General features: G+C 47.0%; 1 protein-coding gene and 1 pseudogene across 1 annotated transcript; both read right to left on the reverse strand.

Moving 5' to 3' along the window:
- Positions 1 to 838: 838 nt before the first annotated feature.
- On the reverse strand, positions 839 to 9251 carry LOC143666669 (vacuolar protein sorting-associated protein 28 homolog; annotated as a pseudogene).
- A 5379-nt stretch (positions 9252 to 14630) lies between these two features.
- CLDN3 (claudin 3) lies at positions 14631 to 15941 on the reverse strand. Its single transcript, XM_077140951.1, has one exon. It carries the CDS (start codon positions 15666 to 15668, stop codon positions 15003 to 15005), a length of 666 nt encoding a protein of 221 aa, XP_076997066.1. The 5' UTR covers positions 15669 to 15941; the 3' UTR covers positions 14631 to 15002.
- Between the last annotated feature and the right edge of the window lie 7099 nt (positions 15942 to 23040).

The following is a 23040-nucleotide window of genomic DNA, read 5'->3' on the forward strand; positions in this document are numbered from 1 at the left end:
GCTAATATTTTATTGAGAATTTTTGCATCTATGTTCATTAGAGAGATTGGCCTGTAGTTTTCCTTTCTTATAGTCTCTTTACCTGGTTTTGTTTTAAAATGATATTAGCTTCATAAAATGAGTTAGGTAGAGTTCCTTTTTCCTCAATATTTTGGAAGTGTTTGAGCAGGATTGGTGTTAGTTTTTTCTGGAGTGTTTGATAAAATTCCCCTGTAAAACTGTCTGGCCTTGAGCTTTTCTTCATAGGAATTTTTATTTTTATTTATTTTTTGGCTTTTAAAAACAGGAATTTAATAAGTTGCTAGTTTACAGTTCTAAGGCTGAGAAAATGTCCCAATTAAAACAAGTCTATAGAAATGTCCAATCTAAGGCATCCAGGGAAAGATGTCTTAGTTCAAGAAGGCCAATGAAGTTCAGGGTTTCTCTCTCAAGTGAGAAAGCACATGGCAAACACGGTCAGGGTTACTATCTCATCTGGAAAAACATGTGGTAAACACGGCGTCATTTGCTAGCTTTCTCTCCTGGCTTCCTGTTTCATGAAGCTCCTTCTTCATCTCCAAACGTCACTGACTGGTGGACCCTCCCTGCTTCTTGTGGCTGTGTCATTCTGCTCTCTCAGAATCTCTCTCATTCTCCAAAATGTTTCCTCTTTAATGGGATTCCAGTAAACTAATCAAGACCCACCCAAATGGGTGGAGACACAGCTCCACCTAATCCAGTTTAACAACCACTCTTGATTGAGTCACATCTCCAGGAAGATGATCTAATTACAGTTTCAAGCATACAGTACTGAATAGGGATTAGAAGAAATGGCTGCCTTTACAAAATGGGATTAAGATTAAAACATGGCTTTTCTAGGGTATATACATCCTTTCAAACCAGCACACATGCCTATAGGTAGTCTAAGCTTTTCCATTACGTACATAAGCTTCTACAGGTGTAAGTCTCCTGATCTAGGGCATGGCCTACTGACCTGGGTGTCCTTAAAGTTTGACACAGTATCAGGGGATTCCCAGAGGGTAAGGTTTAATAGTTCCATAGTCTTTCTCCCATCCCTCAGGGGACTTTCCAAACTTTTTGATTATCTGCTTAATAACTCTAGGATGTTTCCAGGCATTGCAATAATCTATACAGGATTAAAGGACGTCTTTCTCATTCTATGCTCCCTGTGTTTCAGTTGTTCAAATGAGCTATGCAGATAGGTTGAATTAGATCATGCACTACAGAACATTTCAGTTCCAGACCAAATAAATGTTCTTCCATTGCTCTCAAAGAGTATGTGTGGTTCTAAAATAAAGACATTGTCTTCCTTACCCCTATTTTTAAAATTTTTTTTATTAATTAAAAATTTTTTTAAGTATGGCAAGAAAGAAACACAAACATTCTTCACATATGATCATTCCATTCTACATATATAATCAGTAATTCACAATATCATCACATAGTTGCACATTCATCATCAAGATCATTTCTTAGAACATTTGCATCAATTCAGAAAAAGAAATAAAAAGAAAACAGAAACAAATTCATACATACCATACCCCTTACCCCTCGCTTTCATTGACCACTAGCATTTCAATCTAGGTTTATTTTAACATTTGTTCTCCCTGTTATTTATTTTTATTCCATTTGTTTTACTTTTCTGTTGATAAGGTAGATAAAAGGAGCATGAGACACAAAGTTTTCACAGTCACAGAGTCACATTGTGAAAGCTATATCATTATACAATCATCTTCAAGAAACATGGCTATTGGAACCCAGCTCTACATTTTCAGGCAGTTCCCTCCAGCCTCTCCATTACATCTTTTTTTTTTTAACTTTTTTTTATTAATTAAAAAAAATTAAAACATTAAGATATTCCATTCTATATATACAATCAGTAATTCTTAATATCATCACATAGTTGCATATTCATCATTTCTTAGAACATTTGCATCAATTTAGAAAAAGAAATAAAAAGACAACAGAAAAAGGAATAAAACGATAATAGAGAAAAAAAAGATTATACATACCATACCCCTTACCCCTCACTTTCATTGACCACTAGCATTTCAAACTAAATTTATTTTAACATTTGTTCCCCCCTATTATTTATTTTTATTCCATATGTTCTACTCTTCTGTTGATATAGTAGCTAAAAGGAGCATCAGACACAAGGTTTTCACATTCACAGAGTCTCATTGTGAAAGCTATATCATTATACAATCATCTTCAAGAAACATGGCTATTGGAACCCAGCGCTACATTTTCAGGCAGTTCCTTCCAGCCTCTCCATTACATCTTGACTAACAAGGTGATATCTATTTAATGCATAAGAATAACCTCCAGGATAACCTCTCAACTCTCTTTGGAATCTCTTAGCCATTGACACTTTATTTTGTCTCATTTCGCTCTTACCCCTTTTGGTCGAGAAGGTTTTCTCAGTGCCTTAATGCTGAGTCTCAGCTCATTCTAGGATTTGTGTCCCATGTTGCCAGGAAGGTCCACACCCCTGGGAGTCATGTCCCATGTAGACAGGGGGAGTTTGCTTGTTGTGTTGTCTGGCGAGAGAGGCCACATTTGAGTAACAAAAGAGGTTCTCTTGGGAGTAAATCTTAGGCCTAATTTTAAGTAAGCTTGACCTATCCTTTGTGGGGTTAAGTTTCATATGAACAAATCCAAGATTGGGGGTTCAACCTATTGCTTTGGTTGTCCACACTGCTTGTGAGAATATGAAGAATTCAACTTGGGGAAGTTGAATTTTCCCCGTTTCTCACCATTCCCCAAAGGGGACTTTGCCAATACTTCTTTATTCACTGTTCAAATCACTCTGGGGTTTATTGGAGCATCACTCTGGACAAACCAACAGAATCTCATGGCTTGCTCAAGGTTCCATGTATTTATAGTGTTCAATTAAACTGTCTACATAAGTTATATTAGGAAATGCAGTAGTCAAAATAAATATTTTGTACCAAATAAACATTTTTTGCTTTAGTCTTACATATAAGTTAAAATTTTAAAATATTAATTACTATCAATTTTCAATACCCTGCAGTAATGACATTCCTATGTTCTTCCTCATGCAAAAACAATTTTTTTAATTTGTACATTTAGTCACTATCATTGTACACTCGAGGCATTCCTAGATTATAGCATCTCAGTCTTTATCATGTATCTTTTCCTTCTGATTTCATATGTGCCCCCAGACCTCCTCCCTCTATCATTCTCACATCCAGCTTCATTCAGTGTTTTAACATAATTGTATTACAGTTAGGTAGTATTGTGCTGTCCATTTCTGAGTTTTTACAATCAGTCCTGTTGCACAATCTGTATCCCTTCAGCTCCAATTACCCAATATCTTACCCTATTTCTATCTCCTGATGGTCTCGGTTACCAATGAAGTTCTCCAAGTTTATTCGCTAATGTCAGTTTATATCAGTGAGACCATACAAGTATTTGTCCTTTAGTTTCTTGTAGGAAGATTTTTTAAAAATAATTTTTTATTAATTAAAAAAATTACAAGAAAGAAACACAAACATCCTTAATATATGCTCATTCCGTTCTACATATATAATCAGTAATTCACAATATCATCACATAGTTGCATATTCATCACCATGATCATTTCTTAGAGCATTTGCATCAATTCAGAAAAAGAAATAAAAAGACAATAGAAAAATAAAACAAAAACAGAAAAAGAAAAAAAAAATTACTTACCATACCCCTTACCCCTCCCTTTCATTGATCACTAGCATTTCAAACTGAATTTATTTTAACATTTGTTCCCCCTATTATTTATTTTTATTCCATATGTTCTACTCGTCTGTTGACAAGGTAGATAAAAGGAGCATCAGACACAAGGTTTTCACAATCACAGTCACATTGTGAAAGCCACATTATCATACAATCATCATCAAGAAACGTTGCTACTGGAACACAGCTCTACATTTTCAGGCAGTTCCCTCCAGCCTCTCCACCACACCCTGGACAACAAGGCGATATCTACTCAATGCGTAAGAATAACCTCCAGGATAACCTCTCGACTCTGTTTGGAGTCTCTCAGCCATTGACACTTTGTCTCATTTCACTCTTCCCCCTTTTGGCTGAGAAGGTTCTCTCAATCCCCTGATGTCCGGTCCCAACCCATTCTAGAGTTTTTCACAATCCCTTGATGGTCAGTCCCAGCCCATCCCAGGATTTCTGTCCCACATTGCCAGGAAGGTCCACACCCCTGGGAGCCATGCCCCACGCAGACAGGGGGAGAGTGATGAGTTTGCTTGTTGTGTTGGCTGGACACAGAGGCCACATCTGAGCAGCAAAAGAGGTTCTCTTGGGGGTGAGTCTTAGGCCCAATTCCAAGTAGGCTCGACCCATCCTCCGTGGGGTCAAGCTTCACGTGAACAAACCCCAAGACTGGGGTCCCAGCCCACAGCCCTGGCCATCCATACTGCCCATGAGAATATCAACAACTCAACCCGGGGAGGTTGAATCCTCCCCCGCTCCCACCATTCCCTGAAGGGGACCCTGCAAACACTGTTCCACTCACTGATCAAATCACTCTGGGAGTCATTGGGGCCCCACTACGGACAAACTAACAAAATCTAATGTAGGAAGATTTTTTTTTTAATTTATTTATTAATTTAAAAAATTAACAAATGAAATAAAAATTAACATAGATAATCAGTAATTCACAATATCATCACTTAGTTGCATTTTCTGTAGGAAGATTTTTGATGACTGATTGAATCTCTTGTGATTGGTTTGTTGAGATCTTTTATTTCTTCCTGAGTCAGTGTAGCTTGTTTGTGTATCTCCAGGAATTTTTCCACTTCATCTAAATTGTCTAATTTGTTGGTGTAGGGAGTGGGAGTTTGATAATGCAAGAGAACGGGAATTTCTGAGGGCTATTTTTCCAAGTCACTAAAGATCTACCTCATTCTTTTGTTAACTTTTTAATACGAAAAATTGTAAACGTATTTGAAGGGGGATAGAATGGTCTAATGAACCCCCATGAACCTATCACTGAACTTCAACAATTAGCAAATCATGGCCCATCTGAATCATCTATACCCCCTGTGCTGGTTTGAAAGGGAGTATGCCCCCTAGAAAATCCATGTTTTAATCAAAATCCCATTTCATAAAGGTAGAATAACCCCTATTCAATACTGTATGTTTGAAACTGTAATCAGATCATCTCCCTGGGTGATGTGATTTAGTCAAGAGTGGTTGTTAAACTGGATTAGGGGACGATATGTCTCCACTCATTTGGGTGGGTCTTGATTGGTTTACTGGAGTCCTATAAAACAGGAAACGTTTGGGAGAATAGAGATTCAGAGAGAGCAGAGAGTCCACCAGCCAGCAACCTTTGGAGATGAAGGAAAACGCCTCCGGGCGTTTCTCTCCTGGCTTAATGAAACCAGAAGCCAGGAGAGAAAGCTAGCAGATGACACTGTGCTCACCATGCGCCCTTCCAGCCAAGAGAGAAGCCCTGACTGTGTTCACCATGTGCCTTCTCACTTGAGAGAGAAACCCTGAACTTCATCGGCCTTCTCAAACCAAGGTATCTTTCCCTGGGTGGATGCCATTGATTGGACAATTCTATAGACTTGTTTTAATTGGGACATTTTCTCAGCCTTAGAACTGTAAACTAGCAACTTATTAAATTCCCCTTTTTAAAAGCCATTCCATTTCTGGTATATTGCATTCCAGCAGTTAGCAAACTAGAACACCCCCCATTCATCTCACCTGCCCCACATTGCATTATTTTGAGGTACATCTCAGCCATCATATCATTTCATAAACATTTTAATATATTTCTCTAAAAGGTAAGGACTCTTTTTTTTTTAACCATAAACCACAACTGCACTTATATACTTTACCTCCTAAGCAATAACCCTTTAATATTATCCATTATCCAGTCGGTGTTCAAATTTCCGATTGCCTTGTAAATGCCAATAAACCTGATTTTAACAATTTGAGCCAGGAACAGATAACGGCCCACCATATGATTGGCCGATGTGTCTTTTAGGTTTCATTTCCCTTTTATCTATTTTTTTTTCTTCAAGTGTTTTTTGGTTGGAAAACCCAGCTGTTTGCCCTAGAGTTCTGCATTCTGGACTTGGTTAATTGCATTCTATATTTAACATGTTCCCCTTTTGGCACATCCTGCAAATTGATATAGGATCTAGAAAATCCACCCCACTGTGGCTTGATTTTTATTTCAACACTACTTCACAGGACATGCACTTGATACTTTTTTAAGGCAGCAGAGTTGTACTGGTTAGGACAACGTCGGCTGGAAACCTCAGTTGAACTGGCTTAAGCAGTAAGAAAGTTTGTATCTCCCACAACCAGAGGTCTAGAAGAAGGAGAGGGCGGGCCCCAAGAAAGGGGCAGTTTCTGGATCAAAAATACTTCCAGAAGTCCAGTTTCCTCCTCTCCAAACTGATGTCCTCATCCTTGGCTTCTTCCTCAGGCTTATTCCCTTTGGGGTTCAATTTGGTGACACAGTTCCAGGTGTCACCACCAGACCTAGCAGCGTCCAGAGAACACAGGTGTGGTCTCCTGCTTAGGAGCACTGATGTTTAGCCCTGCAGCCACCGACTTTCCCTCCTCTCTCATTGTCTGGAGCCATCACATGCCCACTTTAAACCAGTCACCTCCCAGGGAAAGGGGCCACCCCGACTGGCGTAGTCTAATCAGGATTTACCTCTGGGGCTGTGTGCGAGCGCTGCTGCAGTTAGCTATTGCAGCATCAAATGAACATTCCACATCCCTGTACGCTGTGTGAAAATTTTTGCACAGTATTACCCGGAAGTAGAATTGCTGGGTCTAGGAGTATTTTATATTTGTCAGGGGCTTTACTTTTCATAGAAGTGGTCAAATTGTCCCCTATAGTGGTTGTATCAATATCTGTTTCACCAACAGAGAACAGAAAACGAAGAGGCAATGGAGTGCCGTGCGCTCAGTTTTCCTATCTAGGAGATAGGGATGATAATTATAATGGCACTATTCACTCAACACGTGCATGCAGCAATCATCAGCTATTACTTTCCCTCTCTCACACTTTCACTAATATTGTAGTTTATCAAAGTGCCGGTTAGTATTCTGAAATCCATTCTCTGCCCTTCTCTGGCCTGCTCTGGGCCTCTGGATCAGCCTTGCCTTTTGCCTTGTGCAGGTGAAAAGAGAGAGCTATTGAATTATTTGTCTTTCTTGTTCCCTCCCTGGCTTGCTGTGGTTCCAGCAGAGGTTGAGTCCTTCTACAACCTTCTATTGCCCAGTAACCCTTCTCCATGGCTCCATCTCTCACTCCAGTTCTTGGAACTTGGTTTCTTTTTCCTGCTCCTTCAGGCTTAGGCCTGGTAATTTCCCTGTTATTATTAATTCCTTGACGCCTCACTTTCCTTATCAAATCCCATAACTGTACCTATATGTCTCTACATAGTCCCTTCAATAAAGTCTCTTCAAAATCTCAGTATGGGCCCTTGATAATATAATTAGTCTTTGAAGTTTGCCAATCTGAGAGGAAAAAATTTAGAGAAATCTCATTTAATAAGGAAACTATGCACTTTTTCATCTACTTATCAGTCTAAACGGTTCTTTTTATAACTGCTGCTTCTCCTTTGCCCATTTTTCTATTGAATTGTCATACTGCCTCTTATTGATTTGCAGGAACTCTTTTCATAGGAGATGTACGAACGCTTTTTGTATTATAAATGATGCAAACATTTTCTGTCTGTTTATTGCTTATCTTTGAACTTTATCTTTTCTTCCAGATTAATATTTTATATTTTTATGCAGTCAAATCAGGCAATCTTTTTTAATTCCTTCTAGATTTTGTTTCTTATGTAGGAGGGCTTCAGTGTTATAAAAATATTTCCCCGCGTTTTCTTCTAGTTCTTTTTTTTTTCTTTCGGAGGTCAGAGGACAGCTGTATTAATGCAGGGGGAGAGGGCCATGAACCCTGCTAGGCGGGCGCCGGGTCAGGCGTGCAGGCAGCGGTTGAAGGGTCTTAGGGCAACCCCAGGTCACCTGGGCGTCGTCCAGCTCATCCGGGGGTGCGTCATGGTGCTAAAGAGCGAGACGACGTTGGCATTGCAGCGATTGAGGCTGCCCTCGTCGTCCTTGATGGTGACCAGCCGGTCCTCCTCGGTCTTCTCCATGGCCAGTGGGCAGTCCAGGCGGAACACGCGGCAGAACTCCCCAATGGAGCTGATCTCAGAACCTGCCGGAAGGCAGCTTTGTACCAGACCAGGAGCCGGGGGCAGGCCGCTGTGGACTCATTAGGGGTGACACAGTCCTCGACACAGGCCTTCTCCAGAGCCTGCCTGGTCTTCCCCAGGGCACGCAGCTCCGCCATGCCGTCGTAGTTCTCCCACACCCGGGCATTCTCGTGCAGCTTCACGGATGGGGGCAGCTTGGTCCCTGGGCCTCCCAGGCCTGGAGTGGCCGGAACACCGTGAAATGTCCTGAGGCTCAGGCAGCTGTGGTAGTGAGACTAGGAGGGACAGTCCCCACCCGCCCAGGGAGTCCTAAGCAGGAACACTCAGCCCACCTTGGAAGCCCGGCGATGGCTGGCAGCTACGGGCCCCTCCGCAGGACACCCGGCCTCTGGCGTCCGGGGTTGGGGGACACCCTCCTTGGCGCTGAGTGCGGGCCCATGAGGGCCGGACCGAGGAGGAGGTGGGAAAGCCCGTGCCCCGAGGAGTAGGGGCGGCCTGCGACAGGCTGGAGGACCCCGGCCAGGGCCACCCTATCCTCCACCATGAACGAATACCTGTGCGGGCTTTTCTTCTAGTTCTTTTATAGTTTTGTCTTTTTTACATTAGACCTTTAATCCATCTGGATTCCCAATGAATTGCCAATTCCCTGGTGATGCTTAGGATTTGAACAGAGGAAAGGTCACTTCAGATAGAGGGAGGAAGGATTGTAAAAGGTATGGCAGCTGCAACAGGGTATCCTTAGTGAAAGCTCCAGGTGGCTGGAGTGTCAATTCTGGGAAGGGGAAAATGAAGGACCTGGCATGTGAGGCTGAGAAATTCGCACTGAATTATAACTCCACACCCCTATATGCTTTTTTCCCAACCTTCTCTCATGCTGTTTCTGGATATGAATTTTCTGTGTCAACCAGGTTGACTTCCCTTTTTTTTTTTTTGCCTGCCTCCTTGCATGTGCCTTTTTAGGGACTCCTGCCTGGAAAGCCTTTGCCTCCCAGCTCCACCCGTTGGAAACCTACCTGTTTTCAAGACCCGGTTCAGGAACTCTTCCATGAAGCCCTCCCAGTGACAGTCCTTGGTGACCACTGAACTCTTCCAGAAACAGCCTGCTGCTCCTCGAGTGCATAGAAGACACAGTTTGTTCTCCAAACTGCACCCCACGCCTGAGTCTTGCCCTCCTCTCCTTTCTGTCTGTGCTGGTCCCACCGCGAGGCTGGGGATTCACACGGGCGTACAGGGTGCTCAGGGCCCTCCCTCACAGGGTGGGGGACCCATACGGTCATCAGTGATTCGGGTCCAGTGCGGCCAAGGCCACAGGCCCGGCTTCTGAGGATTCCTTGGGAACTGGCTGGGGGCCAGGGGAGCGTCCCTCAGTGGAGGCATGAAGTTGTCCTCTCAGCTCGGCAAGTGGGAGGAGGTGAGGGTGGGGAAGCTGCTGGGAAGACAGAACAATTTGTTCTCAGGCCCGGGGTCAGGAGGTGCGGGGTTTTTGAGGAAATGAAGGATGCAGGGCAGGGAAGAGGAGGAGGGGGCAACATGGATGGCGGAAGTGGACCCCCCAGGGGCAAGCACCGCCCAGCTGTGAGCAGTCACCTGGGTGTTCTGAGATTGGCCGGGGGAGAGCCCAGCTGGGGTGCAGAAAGAGGGGGGCCTGGAGGAGGCCCATAGATGACGGTGGCCTGGCCGGAGTCACGGTGGTGCAAGCAGGGAAGAGGTGGACACATGTGGAAATGTCGAGAAGGTTGGCCTGTTGGGGCCTGGTAGTGGGCAGGGGACCGTCTCATCCCCCCTGTTAGTCTTGGTGACTCTGTTGGGTGGTGCCTTCCTTGCAGGGTTTTTATGGGGCTAAAATACAGCAGGAAGGAGAGCTAGAGGCAGCAGCAATTTGCCCAGAGCCCAGCAGCGAGCACCAGAAGCCAGTGTTCCCGCCGGCTCTGCGGAGCATGCCCGTCCCTGCATGGCTGACCTTTAGTGGAGCCCTGGGAGGGGAGGGAAGGAAGGGACTGTCTGTTCTTCCAGGCCAGCCGCAGACCTTGAGGGAGCCACAATAAACGCTGTGTTTGTTTGATAAAGCCCTTGGCTTTTGGTCTGGCAGGAGAAAGAGCTAGAACAGGTGTGGCAAGACCAGGGCAGCCTGTGGCACACGGGTGGGAGGTGTGGCGTGGTGGTGGGGGTCAGAGCCTGAGGCCGGGCCAGGGCCTCCAAGTGTTGTGGATTTTGAAGAAATCCAGGATTTTCTCACAACCCAGCCATCTCACTCCTGTAAGGGATCCGAAGGTTAGGCATCCAAAGTCACATCGGCCGAGCTCCTGCCCTGTGCCTAGCATGGGGCCAGGTGCTTTTCATGCACACAGGCTGGCTTGCATCCCACACACATTTCTGACCGCCTCCCGGGGCTGGCCGGAATTGGGTGCTGCAGGCAGAGAGACACCCGGAATGGTGTCCCTGGCCTCCAGGCACTAAAACAGAAACAAAACGATGTAGTGTATTTGCTGGAATGGGGTGAGGAAGGGCTGGGTGGGAGCTCAGAGGAGGGCTCAAGCTCGTGCCCCACATGGCCCAGTGAAGTGCAGGCCGCTCTGCAGTTACCCATTCTGTAGCGAGGAAACTGAGGCTCGGAGGCCTGAACTGCCCTGCTCACCTGCTAAGTTTGGTTCTGGCTGATTTTCTTCTGTGGGGAGTGATAAGTATAAAAATGAGACAAGCTAGAGGAGGCCCGTACACCCTCTGGTCCAGCCCCTGTTGAAACGATGGGGAAACTGAGGCCCAGAGGGGACGGGGAGCTGCTCAGAGACAGGAAAGCAAGCTGGAAACCAGCTTTCCTGCCCCCCAGCCCAGGATGTGTACCCTGACCCCAAATGCCTTTTTCTTCTCCAGTCTTCTGGAGACTTCCGGGGACTCCCTGACCTGGGGCCCTCAGCTTGTGGTTTGCATGCTGCAGGCTCTGTCACTCTGCTTAGGATCCAAAGACAAAGGTCAGACCCTGAAGTCAGGCAGGATGTGTTCGTGTAGGGCGTAGGGGGACACAGGATGGAATAGGATGCCTGTCTCCTCAGGAGACCCCAGGGGAGCCTAGGCTTGGGAGAGACTGTGGTGCCAAGGGAGGGTTTGAGGCCCCAGAGCCCTACCCTTCCATCCTCCCCACCTGGGAGTGGGTCAGAGGGTCTTTCTCCCTTCTTGGCAGCATCCATCTGGCTTGGGAGTGCTGGGGTGGGCCACAGGCTCAGGGTGCAGTTCTACCTGGATGCACACCAGGGAGGGACTGTGTCCAGGCCACCCTTTTCAAAGATGGAGGTATGTGGGTAACCCTCCTGTCTCCAGGGTGTCCTGGAACAAAGAGGCTCCCAACGCTTTAGCTCTGGCTTGTCCTAACTCCCAGGCTCTCCTGGGTTGGGAGACAGACGCAAGCCCTCTACCCACTGCCCCCACCAGCCCCATCTCAGACAGGCTCAGGGGATCTTTCCCTGTCCAGTCATCTCTCCCATCTCTAAGCCCTCCCAGGGTCTAGTCCCCTACCATCTCTGAGCCCCACCCCATTTTCTGAGCCCTACCCCCTGGCCGAGCCTACACCCCCTTTCATCTGCTCTCTCCCAGAACTGTCTCCAGCAATCACCTCCCTTGCCTACAGCCTGCTTATTCATTTCACTCTCTCTGTTTCCTTCTCCCCAGGCTAGAAGAGTGATGTCCAAAGGGAAGTCCACTGGGGAAGGAGTAATTTAGAAAACAAGGACTTTCCTGGAACCTTATAAGAATGACCTACAGCTAGGGTCCACTTACTAAGTTACTACTGATAGAGACCCTTTCCTCCCTCTTCCTTGGTCATAAGGGATGTTCTTTAACTGGAAGGAGAAGTGTTCTGGAGCGAAGTGGAGACTCTACCTGGTATTCCACTGAGCAATGTGCCTGCCACAGGGCCTTTTGCCTCGGCTGAGGGAGGGGAAGGGGAATTACCACAGGAAAAAAAAATTGAGCTAAAATAACTTAGAAATAATTTCAAGTCTCCTCATCCTCCAAACACTTGTCCCAAGACCTGAGCTCTTCTCTCCCTCAAGGTGCCACTTTGACCCATGATCCCCTTTGCAAGCAGACCTCTTGGACACAGGTTGTCCTGTGTTCATGTTCCGTCCTCTGCCTCTGTCCCTAGCCCTCTTGCCAAGGCCACCAGTGACCACCTTGATGCCATTAACCTCCCGGCTTCTCCTCAAACCGCTCCTGCAGACTCGGACACTGGTGCCAATGCCCGCCTTCATGAAACCCATTTTTCTTTTGGTTTCTAGAGTGACCTCATCTCCTCTGGTTTCGGTTACTGCCTGTATGCCAACAACTCCCCAGTTTATGACTCCTGAGTCCCGTATCGATATCCATATATGTTCTCCCACTTCCTGGACTCCTCTACTTGGATATTCCAAAGGCTTGTCAAACTCGATACATTCAAAATGCAATTAGGTTCAGTGGTAGAATGCTCACCTTCCATGCGGGAGATCCAGGTTTGATTCCTGGATCATACACCCCCCCCCCCCAAACAAAACAAGACACAGTTGGATGTTTTTTTGGTATATATGTTTTCACAACAAAGGGAGAAAAAAGGCGATTGTAATGATTTAAAAAAAAAATTCCTTCTAGCTTCCAATGTTCTGGAGCAGCTAGAAGGAAAAATCGGAGATGATGGAATGGTAGCCCATGACCAACTCTGGGATCTGTCCTGAACTATTTGTTGAAGAGTGCTTTGAAAATTATTGCTCTTTTCTTTCTTTGCTTTTTATGTACGTTACATTATACAATAAAAATAGCTTAAAAAATTAAAAACAAAATCCTGCAATTAGAATAAGCGAACTCATAGAGTCAGAATCTAGAACAAAGGTTCCCAGGGGACAGGGTGGATTAGGGAGTGGGAAGTTAAGGGTCGAATGTACAAAGTTCGTATTTGGAACATGGAAGTGTTTTGGTAACGGATGGTGGTGATGGTAGCACAGCACTGCGAATGCAATTACCAGCACTGAAATATATATTGCCATAGGATTAAAAGAGGCAATGTTAGATTGTATATATGGTACCAGAATAAAAATTTTTTAAAAATTCATGAAACTGCACTACACAGTGAACCCTAAGTTAAAGCACGAAGTTTAATTAATAGAACAATTATAAAAATTGCCATCATCAATTGTAACAAATGTTCTGCACCAATGCAGGGTGTTGGTGGCGGGGTGGTGTATGGGAATCCTGTATTTTATGCATGATTGTTCTGTAAACCTACAACTCTAATAAAGAAAACAAAACAAAACACACACAAAAACCCATCATCTTTCCCACAGACCTGGTCATCCGTGTCCCCTATTTTGGCAAATGGCGCCACCATCCAATCAGTGGCCTAAGGTGGAAAACTTGGGGTTATACTAGATTCTTCCTTCCTCCCACACAGCCAACCGGCTCTCAAACTCAGCCCGTCTTGTTTCCTTAGCAGCAGCCACCGGGCGCTGTCCCCAGCCCCTTGGGCCCTGCTCACTGCCTGCCTGGCCCCGTCGTAATTCTGACCCACATCTCACACGCTGGAAGGCTGCAGATACCCTTAGGCGGTCTCCTGCCTTCATCTCCCTCCTGGAAGCCCAGCTCCGCAGGGACTGCTGGAGAAGTTCTTTTAGAGCATAGGTCTGCCCAGGGACTTCCCAGCCTTGGCTCCTATAACACGCGGAGTTAGGTCCAAAGTCTGTAATTTCGCACACCAGACTCTCTGTGACTTGGCCTCCGCTGGACACTGGGGCCTGCTTGCCGCTCTCTCTCTGCCTTTGCCACCCACCCTGCCCGGGCACAGCAGCCATTCTTCCTGGCCCCTGGGCCTGAATCCTTCCCCACTGCCTAAGTCTCCTGTGCCTTCTCAGCATTGTCACCTCCAGCCCCCTTTGAGTAGAAAGAAGCATGTCACATCCTCATTCTGAGATCCCCCTCCCTCCTTTGAGGCTCCCAGAAAGAAGGTGGGGCCCCTCTCTCTGTCTCCTCCTGGAGAGAAGGTTCTGCCCAGCTTGACTGTGGGTGATGTTTTACCAAAACAATGGGTCGTTTTGTTCTCCTTTTCCAAATATGAAATCAGACTATTGAATGTGCTCTTTCACCACACACCGGAGATTCCAATGGCTGCTCCAAGCACAAATCCAAATGGCTCATCATGGGAAGAGGGTCCCTGACAGTTCCCCCCTACCCCACCCCACCGCCCTCTCCCCATGCCTCTTTCCAGACCACAGGGTGACCACAGGGGCCCTGTCTTCTTTATCACCAGAATCCCAGGTGAGCGGCCAGGGGTGGGCACCCAGCTCAATTTACAACCCCACCTTCTGGACCCTTTCTAAGCTCCATCCCAGCAGCCAGAGAGCCAGAGGGGGCGCTTTGCAGGAAGGCAGAAACCTGACAGCCATGCTCAGGACAAGGAGGAGCCAGCAATTGCAAAACGAAAGGCTTTTTTTTTTATTGAAACACATTAAGCGACCCCTTTCAAGGCTGTCGGCCCCCTGCCCATCCCGGGCTTTCAGTCCAGGCCGGAGGCCCAACCTGGGGGCCGAGTTTCGGCGATCACCCCAGCCCCACGCTCCAGAGGGGCGAGGTTTCATTGTCCCTGCAGGCTGGTCTCTGGGTCCCCCCGTCTGACCCCCCCAGGACACCGACGGGCGGCGATTGGGGAAGAGGCGGGACGGGGCCGTTCCCTCCCGTCGAGCGAGACGGCTGCCGGGCATCTGCTCTCCGTGGCGAGGCTGCAGCCTGAACCGGGTGGGCGCTCCAGCTGCTGCGGAGGGGGTCCCCCTTGGTGAGCCGCCCTCAGACGTAGTCTCTGCGGTCGTAGGCGGTGGTCGTACCGGTGGTGCCGGGCCCCGCGGAGCGCGGCGCGGAGTAGAGGATCTTGGCGGGCGCGTACTTCTTCTCACGCGGCGGGCACGAGCAGCAGAGCAGGGAGCCCCCCAGCAGCAGCAGCGCCGCGGCCGCCCAGCCCACGTACAGCCCCGCGCCCATCTCGCGCTTCTGCGCCTCGGGCACCAGGGGGCTGTAGAAGTCCCGAATGATGGTGTTGGCCGACCAGGACACCGGCACGAGGGTGAGCACGGCGGCCAGCAGGAAGAGCACGCCCGCCACAATGGTGATCTTGGCCTTGGCCGTGTCGTCCTGCACGCAGTTGGTGCACTGGGCGCCCACGAGCGCCACGAGGAGCCCGAAGGCCGACAGCAGGATGGCGACGATGAGGAGCGCGCGGGCCGCCTGCAGGTCCTGCGGCAGCGCCAGCAGCGAGTCGTACACCTTGCACTGCATCTGGCCCGTGCTCTGCACCACGCAGGTCATCCACAGGCCCTCCCAGCTGATCTGCGCCGTGATGATGTTGCTGCCGATGAAGGCCGACACGCGCCACATGGGCAGCGCGCAGCACAGGATCGTGCCCAGCCAGCCCAGCACGGCCAGCGAGGTGCCCGTGATCTCCAGGCCCATGGACATGGCGGCCGTGCCAAAGCCCGCTCCGTCCGGCGGCTCCGGGGGCTGCACGACCGGGGGCCGGGGCTGCGGGGCCTGGGCCGGGAGCTTGGCGCTAGCCGACGGACAGACGCTCCGACGGACGGACGGACCGACGGACTTGCAGACGGCGCGCGCGCGCTAGCGGCTGGGCTCTGCACCCCGCGCGGCCCACCTGCCTGTGGCTTTGTGGGCGGGCGCCGGCGACTGGGCTGGCCCGGGGCTGGGGCCGCTTAGTCTTAGCTGGGTGCCCAGCGCCTCGGCAGGGGCGGGAGGGGGCGGAGCCGCGCTCTCCCGGGCCTGGGGACAGTGACGTGGCCCCTGCCCCCTCCCCCGCCCCACCTTCACGGAGCGCCCTGGGAGGAAGGGCTTGGGCAGGAGCCGGGTAGGGCGCGGGGCTGGGAGGGTGCCAAGGAGGGCGGAGCCTGCGCCCCGCCCCCACCCCACCCCTAATTCGCTCCGCGTCCCGCACTGCCCAGGAATGAATTCTCCAAGACAGGCCGGAATACAGGGGGCTTCAAGAATTTGGGGTGCAAACTACAATTTTATTGACCTCTCCCCCGGCCCCCCCCCCGCATTTTCGGCGCTGTTGGCACGGGCTGACAACCCGTGGGGATGGGGGCGCTGCCAGGTTCCCAGGAACCGCGGGCTGGGAAGGGCCTTTGTAGGCGTGGCCGCAGCTGTTTTCCAGCATCGGGGCTGCTTTCCCCGGAGCTGCGCACCTGCTCCTCTTGTCCCTTGGGCGGCCAAGGCAGCGCGCCCCGCCCGTGGTCCCGGCCTGAGGCTGCAGGTCCCTGGAAGTTCTCCGTCCCGAAGCCAAGGACCGCTTGCGGAGGCACCAGTGCCGAGCTCAGAGTCTCCTCCAGTCCCGCTCCAGCTCCTTGGGCTCCCATCCCTCCCAGGGAGCCTGGATCCCTTTAGCCGAGCAGCTCTGTCCTCCCAGAGCCTTGGCCCTCCCTCCCTCTGAGCCCCGAGTCAGTGCTTAAAGAAGGGGTGGCCAGAGAGGTTTGATCCAGACACACGTTGCCTGCAATGCCCTTGTTCCCACACCTTGGCTGGCCCTCACCGGACTCAGGAGCCTTCCCGTGGCCCTTCAGAGCTGAAGCCTGAGTCCCAGCTATGGCTCTGGAGGTTGGGCCTGTGGTTCCCTCCCCACCCCCACCTTATCTCTGTGTCCCATCTGCTTTTTTCCCCTACTCCAGAGAGCCTCCTGGCTGTTACTGCTGAGTGGCAAGCTCCCACCTCAGGGTCCCTGAGCTTGCTGTCCCTTCTGCACGGGACTCTCCCTCACATACCCACTTTGCTGACTCCTTCCCTTCCCTCAGATTTTTGCTCCCAGGGGGCCTTCCCTGACCACCGTATTTAAAATCGCAGCTTCTCACCCCACAACATCCTGGCCCTCCTTCCTATTTTATATTCTCCTTAGCACTTACCACTATCTGGCATACTCTATATTTTTCTTATTTATTTTTTATCGTTTTTTTCCCTGCTGGAGAATGCCAGCCCCCTGAGGGCAAGAGTTTTTGCTGCCATGTCCTCGGTGCCTAGAATGATGCTGGATACTCAACATATTGATTTAGTGACTTGAGTGAAGTCACTAAATGGAGTCACCTGAATGACCTCATGCTCCAGCAACCCTGCCTGTCCCGGCCACCCACCAGTGGAAATGGCTAATGGCAGGATACTGTGTCACCAGAGTCTGGTCAACGGCTCTTCCAAGCAAGTTGAGGGACCTCATTGAGCTGAGCCTAGAGATTTTTCTGGTTTGCCGCATATCTTTCAAATCACAAGCATGCAACCTGCTTCCTCTTTCACAGGTGTCCCTGCCCTGGGGTGATAGACTAGTAAGGCAAACAGGAAGCATATGGAAACCAGGGTCTTCCTTGTAGGGGCAAAGGTCCTGGGCTAGGTCTGTTGAGGCTGGGCGGGGCAGGGCTGGAAGTGCCGGGCCACAGGACCCAGCTGATGCTGGGTGGGGGTGGCCTGGGAGGAAGTACTGGAGCTCAGGTGTGCTTCTGTGCCCTGCTGACTGCTACGGTTTCCTGGTTAGCGGGACTGGCTTTGGGTCAGAGAAGTGGTGGCACCCCCATGCGTGTGGCTGGGTTTCAGGCTGGGTCTGAGATCAGATCCTTCCGGACAGAGAATGGGCCCTGTGGGACTGCCGGTCGCTCCTGGATTGGATGTCGTGAGCTCCGTCTCTTGCCAGCTGCGAGGCTGTGCAGTCATGTCACCTCTCTTGGCCTCAGTTTCCTCCTTGTAAAATGAGGAAAGTGATGTCCATGTGACTTGTCTCACAGGGGCGTGATGAGAAGGGAGGCAGCCACAGTGTACTTTAAACCAGAAAAGGAAGGGCAGGGCATGCAAATGTGCAAAGAAATTGTGTGGGGAAGGAACATGGGGTTCAGCCAGCCAACCAGATCCGAATTTGGGGAACTGGCTCTATTCCTGATTTGAGACCTCGACAAATATCCCTTTGCCGCCAGGAGTTTGGTTCCTCACTGGTGTGGACAGGTTTGCTCTGGGTTGCTTTGGTTAGGGGGTGTGGGTGGGAAGAGCTGGTTCGTTCCTGCGCCTGAGTGAGGTGGACCAGCCGGGCAGGGTGGTGCGGTGATGAAGCAAGCAGCACAGAGAGCTTTGTGCCCAGGGGCCAAACTTCAGGGACGCTGCAAATAAGACCTTGGCACCAGACAAAAGCGCCAATTGGCCTTTTGCAACCTAGCCATCATGGTTCTTGCAGCTCAATAATAAAAAAAGACAAATAACCCAATTAAAAATGGACACAGGATGTGAATAGGCATTTTCCCAAAGAAGATCTACAAATGGCCAATAAGCAAGGAGAAGATTCTGGCGGGCTGTTTTAGTTTCCTAGGCTGCTCAAGACAGGCACTATGAAGTGGGCTGGCTTAAACAATGGGAATCTATTCACTTACAGTTTGAGGCCAGGAAAATGTCCAAATCAAGGCACCGTTGAGGTGGTGCTTTCTGCCTGAAGACCAGCTGCCGGGAATCCTTGCCTCTGCTGCCAGGTGGCAAGGCTCATGGCAGAGTTTGCTGATATCTCTCTTCTCTTCTGGGTTTCATTGATTTCCGCTTCTTGCTTCTATGGCTTTCTCTCTGTCTGAATTTCCTTCTCTTATAAAGGACTCCAGTAAAAGGTATAAGACCCATTCTGATTGAGGTGGGTCACCACCTTAACTGAAGTAGTGTCATCAAAAGTCCTACTTACATATCACCTTGTTGTTCAAGATGTAGTGGAGAGGCTGGAGGGAACTGCCTGAAAATGTAGAGCTATGTTCCAGTAGCCATGTTCCTTGATGATGATTGAACAATGATATAGCTTTCACAATGTAACTCAGTGAATGTGAAAACCTTGTGTGTCTGATGCTCCTTTTATCTACCATATCAACAGAAGAGTAGAACATATGGAATAAAAATAAATAATAGGGGGAACAAATGTTAAATTGAATTTAGTTTGAAATGCTAGTGATAAATGAAAGCAAGGGGTACGGGGTATGGTATGTACGATCTTTTTTTTTTTCTGTTATTTTATTTCTTTTTCTGTTGTCTTTTTATTTCTTTTTCTAGATCGATGCAGATGGTCTAAGAAATGATGAATATGCAACTATGTGATGATATTAAGAATTACTGATTATATATGTAGAATGGAATGATATCTTAATGTTTTGTTTGTTGTTAATTTTTTAATTAATAAAAAAATTTTTAAAAAATGAGGCAGAAAAAAAAAGTCCTACTTACAATGGGTTCACATCCGCAGCAATGTGTTCATTTAAGAACATTTTTTTTTTCTGGGGTAACATGTAGCTTCAAACCAGCACACCAGGGGTGGCAGAAAGGGCAAGTTAATGCTAAGTGAGTAAGAATTTTGGTTTCAGATGGTGAAAATAGTCTGGAAATAGATAATGGTGAAAGTTACACAGTATTGTCAAAGTACTTCATGTCACTCATGGTGAAAATGATTTTTAGGTTGTGTATATTTTACCACAATTAAAAATAAATTAATTAATTCAAACTAAATAGTGCGATATTACAACCAGGAGACTGAAATTGATGCAGTCAGTTTCATGGAATATTTCCATCACCACAAGCATCTCTCATAAAAAGTTGCCCTTTTTCACAGTTTGCTAAATCTTAATCAACATCACTCCTGTTGTCTCTTAAGAGCACCTGGGGCTCGAACCTCATGAGACTCTATAAAGGTTTCAAGCACTAGGTTTGCCTTCATGGAATCTGTAATTCCCAGAGGGTTCCTAGGACAGATAAATCCTGAAACCCAGAGGGACCAGGCTCTCCAGGATTATCATTATTTACAACCCCCTGTCCTTCAGTGTGGACACCCCTTCTCAACACGAAAAATCAGAACAGGCATTCCTCAAAGATCCCTATAGAACGGGGGAAAAATTAAAAGAGAAGGAGGGAAAAAAAAGAAAGAGAGAGAAGGTGGTATAACAGAGAAAACGGGATTTAACAAATAAATGAGTATGGCTGCTGAATCACTATATTCATGTTCCTTCTAGCCTCCAGTGTTTTGGAGCAGCCAGAAGGAAAAATCTGAGATGGTAGAATGCGAGCCCACGACAAGCTCTGGGATGTGTTCTGTAACTACTTGTTGAAGTGTGCTTTGAAAATTATTGCTTTTTTTCTTTCTTTGCTTTGTATATGTGTTGTATTTTCCAATTAAAAAATTAAAAAGTTGCCCTTTTATAGCCATGTCCACTGTCCTCCAAACCCCAACCCCTCCTTACCTCTGGCAGCCATAGTCTGTTCCCCATTGCCATAATTTTGTCATTCCCAGGAATAGTATATAAACAAATGCAATTGTGCAGCAGGTGAGCATTTGGAATTGGCTTTTCTCACTCAATAGATTCTCTAGAAATTCATCTAGGTGTTGCTAGTCCATCTTTTAATTGCTGAGTGGTGTTCTATGCTGTGAACGTACACATTTTTTTCAGACTAGTCACTGGCTGAAGGACACCTGGGTAGTTTCCAGTTTGGGAACTATTACAAATAAAGCTGCAATAAATAGCTATATACAGTTTTTTTTTTTTCTTGTGCGCATAAGTGCAATGCCCCAGAGGGCCATTGCTAGGTTGTATGGTAGTCATAAATGCTTCATTTTTAAAGAACTTTCCCAGAGTGGCTTATACATTACATCAACAGTGTATAAATGATCCAGACTCTCCATATCCTCACTGGCAAAAATGGTGTTGTCACTAATTTTTTTGGGGGTTGGGGGCATGGGCTGTCACTGCTTTTTATTTTATCCATTTTAGGAGTTGTATAGTAGTGTCTCATTTTAGTTTTATTTGGCGTTTTCTTAGTGGCTAATGACGCTGAATCATTATGTGTGCATTTGCGGTCTGTATGTCTTTGGCGAAATCTTTGTTCATGTCTTTTGCCCATGTTCTAACTTGATTCTTCTACTACTGAGTTTTGAGGGTCTTGAATCTCTCTATATATATTAGACAGTAGTTCTTTGTCAGATAGGTTGTTTGCAAATATTTTCTCCAACTTTGTAGCTTGTCTTTAAAAAAAACCATTTTCATTGTGAAATACACCATATATGTAAAAAATTGATAAATATCAAAGTACATTTGAAAAGTAGTTATAGAACAAATTTCAAAGTGCAGTATGGGTTACAATTCCACAATTTTGGGTATTTCCTTCTAGCAGCTCTAATCTACCAAAGAGGAAATATCAATATAATGATTCTTTAGTCATACATATTTGTTAAATCGTATCTTCTCTGTTACAACTCCTCCCTCTCATTTGATTCTTCTCCCAATCTTTAGGGATGTTTGGTCAATGACCATTCTATCTTCTTCATATCGAGAAGGGGTGTCGACATTATGGAGCTCTGGAATGCAATGGTTGATGTTCTTGGTGAGAACGGTACCTCTGGGTTTCAGGGCTTATCTGTCAAAAGAATAATCTGGAAGGTTTTAGGTTTCTGATAGTAAACTTAGAAGGTGAAAATTTATGGAGTTTCACTGAGCTTTTTATAGAGGGCGCACATAGAGCCCTGGGTTTTCTTTGGGGTTTTTAGGAATACTGTTGGTTGAGGGTTGGCTGCCATGGCAATTTACAATATCTAGCTGAAGCTTGCATAAGAGTAGCCTTCGGGATCTATTTGAAAACCTTATTTTGTTGCATTTTTTTCACCTCTCTTGGTCAAGAAGGCTTTGTCAGTCCCATGATGCCAGGACAGGCTCATCTCTGGGAGTCATGTCCCATGTTGCCTGGGAGACTTTTACCCGTGGATGTCATGCCTCACATAGTGGGGAGGGTAATGATTTTGCTTGCAGAGCTGGGCTTATAGAGAGAGAGGCCATGACTGAGCAACAAAAGAGGTCCTCTGGAAGTGACTCTTCGGCATAATTATAGGTAGGCTTAGCTTTCCCATTACTGTAGCTTATCTTTTCAATCTCTTAACAGTGTATTTTGCAGAGTAAAAGTTTTAAATTTTGATGATGTCTAATTTATCAATTTTTAAAAATAAATTGTGCTTTTGATATAAAGTTTAAGAACTCTTTGCCTAGTCCTAGATCCCAAAGGGTTTCTACTATATTTTTTACCCTAAAAGTTTTATTTTACAATTAACTCAGCAATCCTTTTCAAGTTAATGTTTGTAAAAGGCATAAGACTTAGGTCAATGTTCATTTTTTTTTTACCTATGGATGTTCGGTTGCTCCAGGACCATTTGTCGACAAGACAATCTTTCCTACATTGAATTTCTTTGCATCTTTGTCAAAAACCAGTTGAACATATGTGTGCACCTATTTCTAGGCTCTCTGATCTTTTTTTTTTTTTTTTTTAACACGGGCAGGCACCAGGAATTGAACCCAGGTCCTCTGGCATGGCAGGCGAGCATTCTTGCCTGCTGAGCCACCGTGGCCCACCCTCTCTGATCTGTTTTATTGATCTATGTGTCTGCGTCTCCACCAATGCCACAAAGTCTCAATCACTGAAGTGTATAGTCCAATTGTGAAGGCAGATAGACTGATTCCTCTCACTTTTTCTTCTGTTTTCAAAATTTTTTTAGCTTTTCTTCTTTCTTTGCCTTTTTGCATAAATTTTAGAAGAATGTTGTCTGTATCTACTAAAACTATTGCTGGAATTTTGATATAAATTGTATTAAATCTACATATTCATTTAGAGGGAATGAACATCTTTGCCATGTTGAATCTTCTAATTCATGCACGTGGTGTGGCTCTCCATTTATTTAGATCTTTAATTTCTTTCATCGGTGTTGTGTTGTTTTAGCATACAAGTCCTATACATGTTTTGTCGAACTTACCCCTAAGTATTTCATTTTCTTTTGAGCAACTGTAAGTGATAT

This window comes from Tamandua tetradactyla, chromosome 23, assembly GCF_023851605.1.
Source record: "Tamandua tetradactyla isolate mTamTet1 chromosome 23, mTamTet1.pri, whole genome shotgun sequence".
Taxonomy (NCBI): Eukaryota; Metazoa; Chordata; class Mammalia; order Pilosa; family Myrmecophagidae; genus Tamandua; species Tamandua tetradactyla.

Excerpts from the sequence above, each read along its gene's own strand:
- CLDN3 (XM_077140951.1), bottom strand. The coding sequence starts at position 15,668 with ATGTCCATGGGCCTGGAGATCACGGGCACCTCGCTGGCCGTGCTGGGC.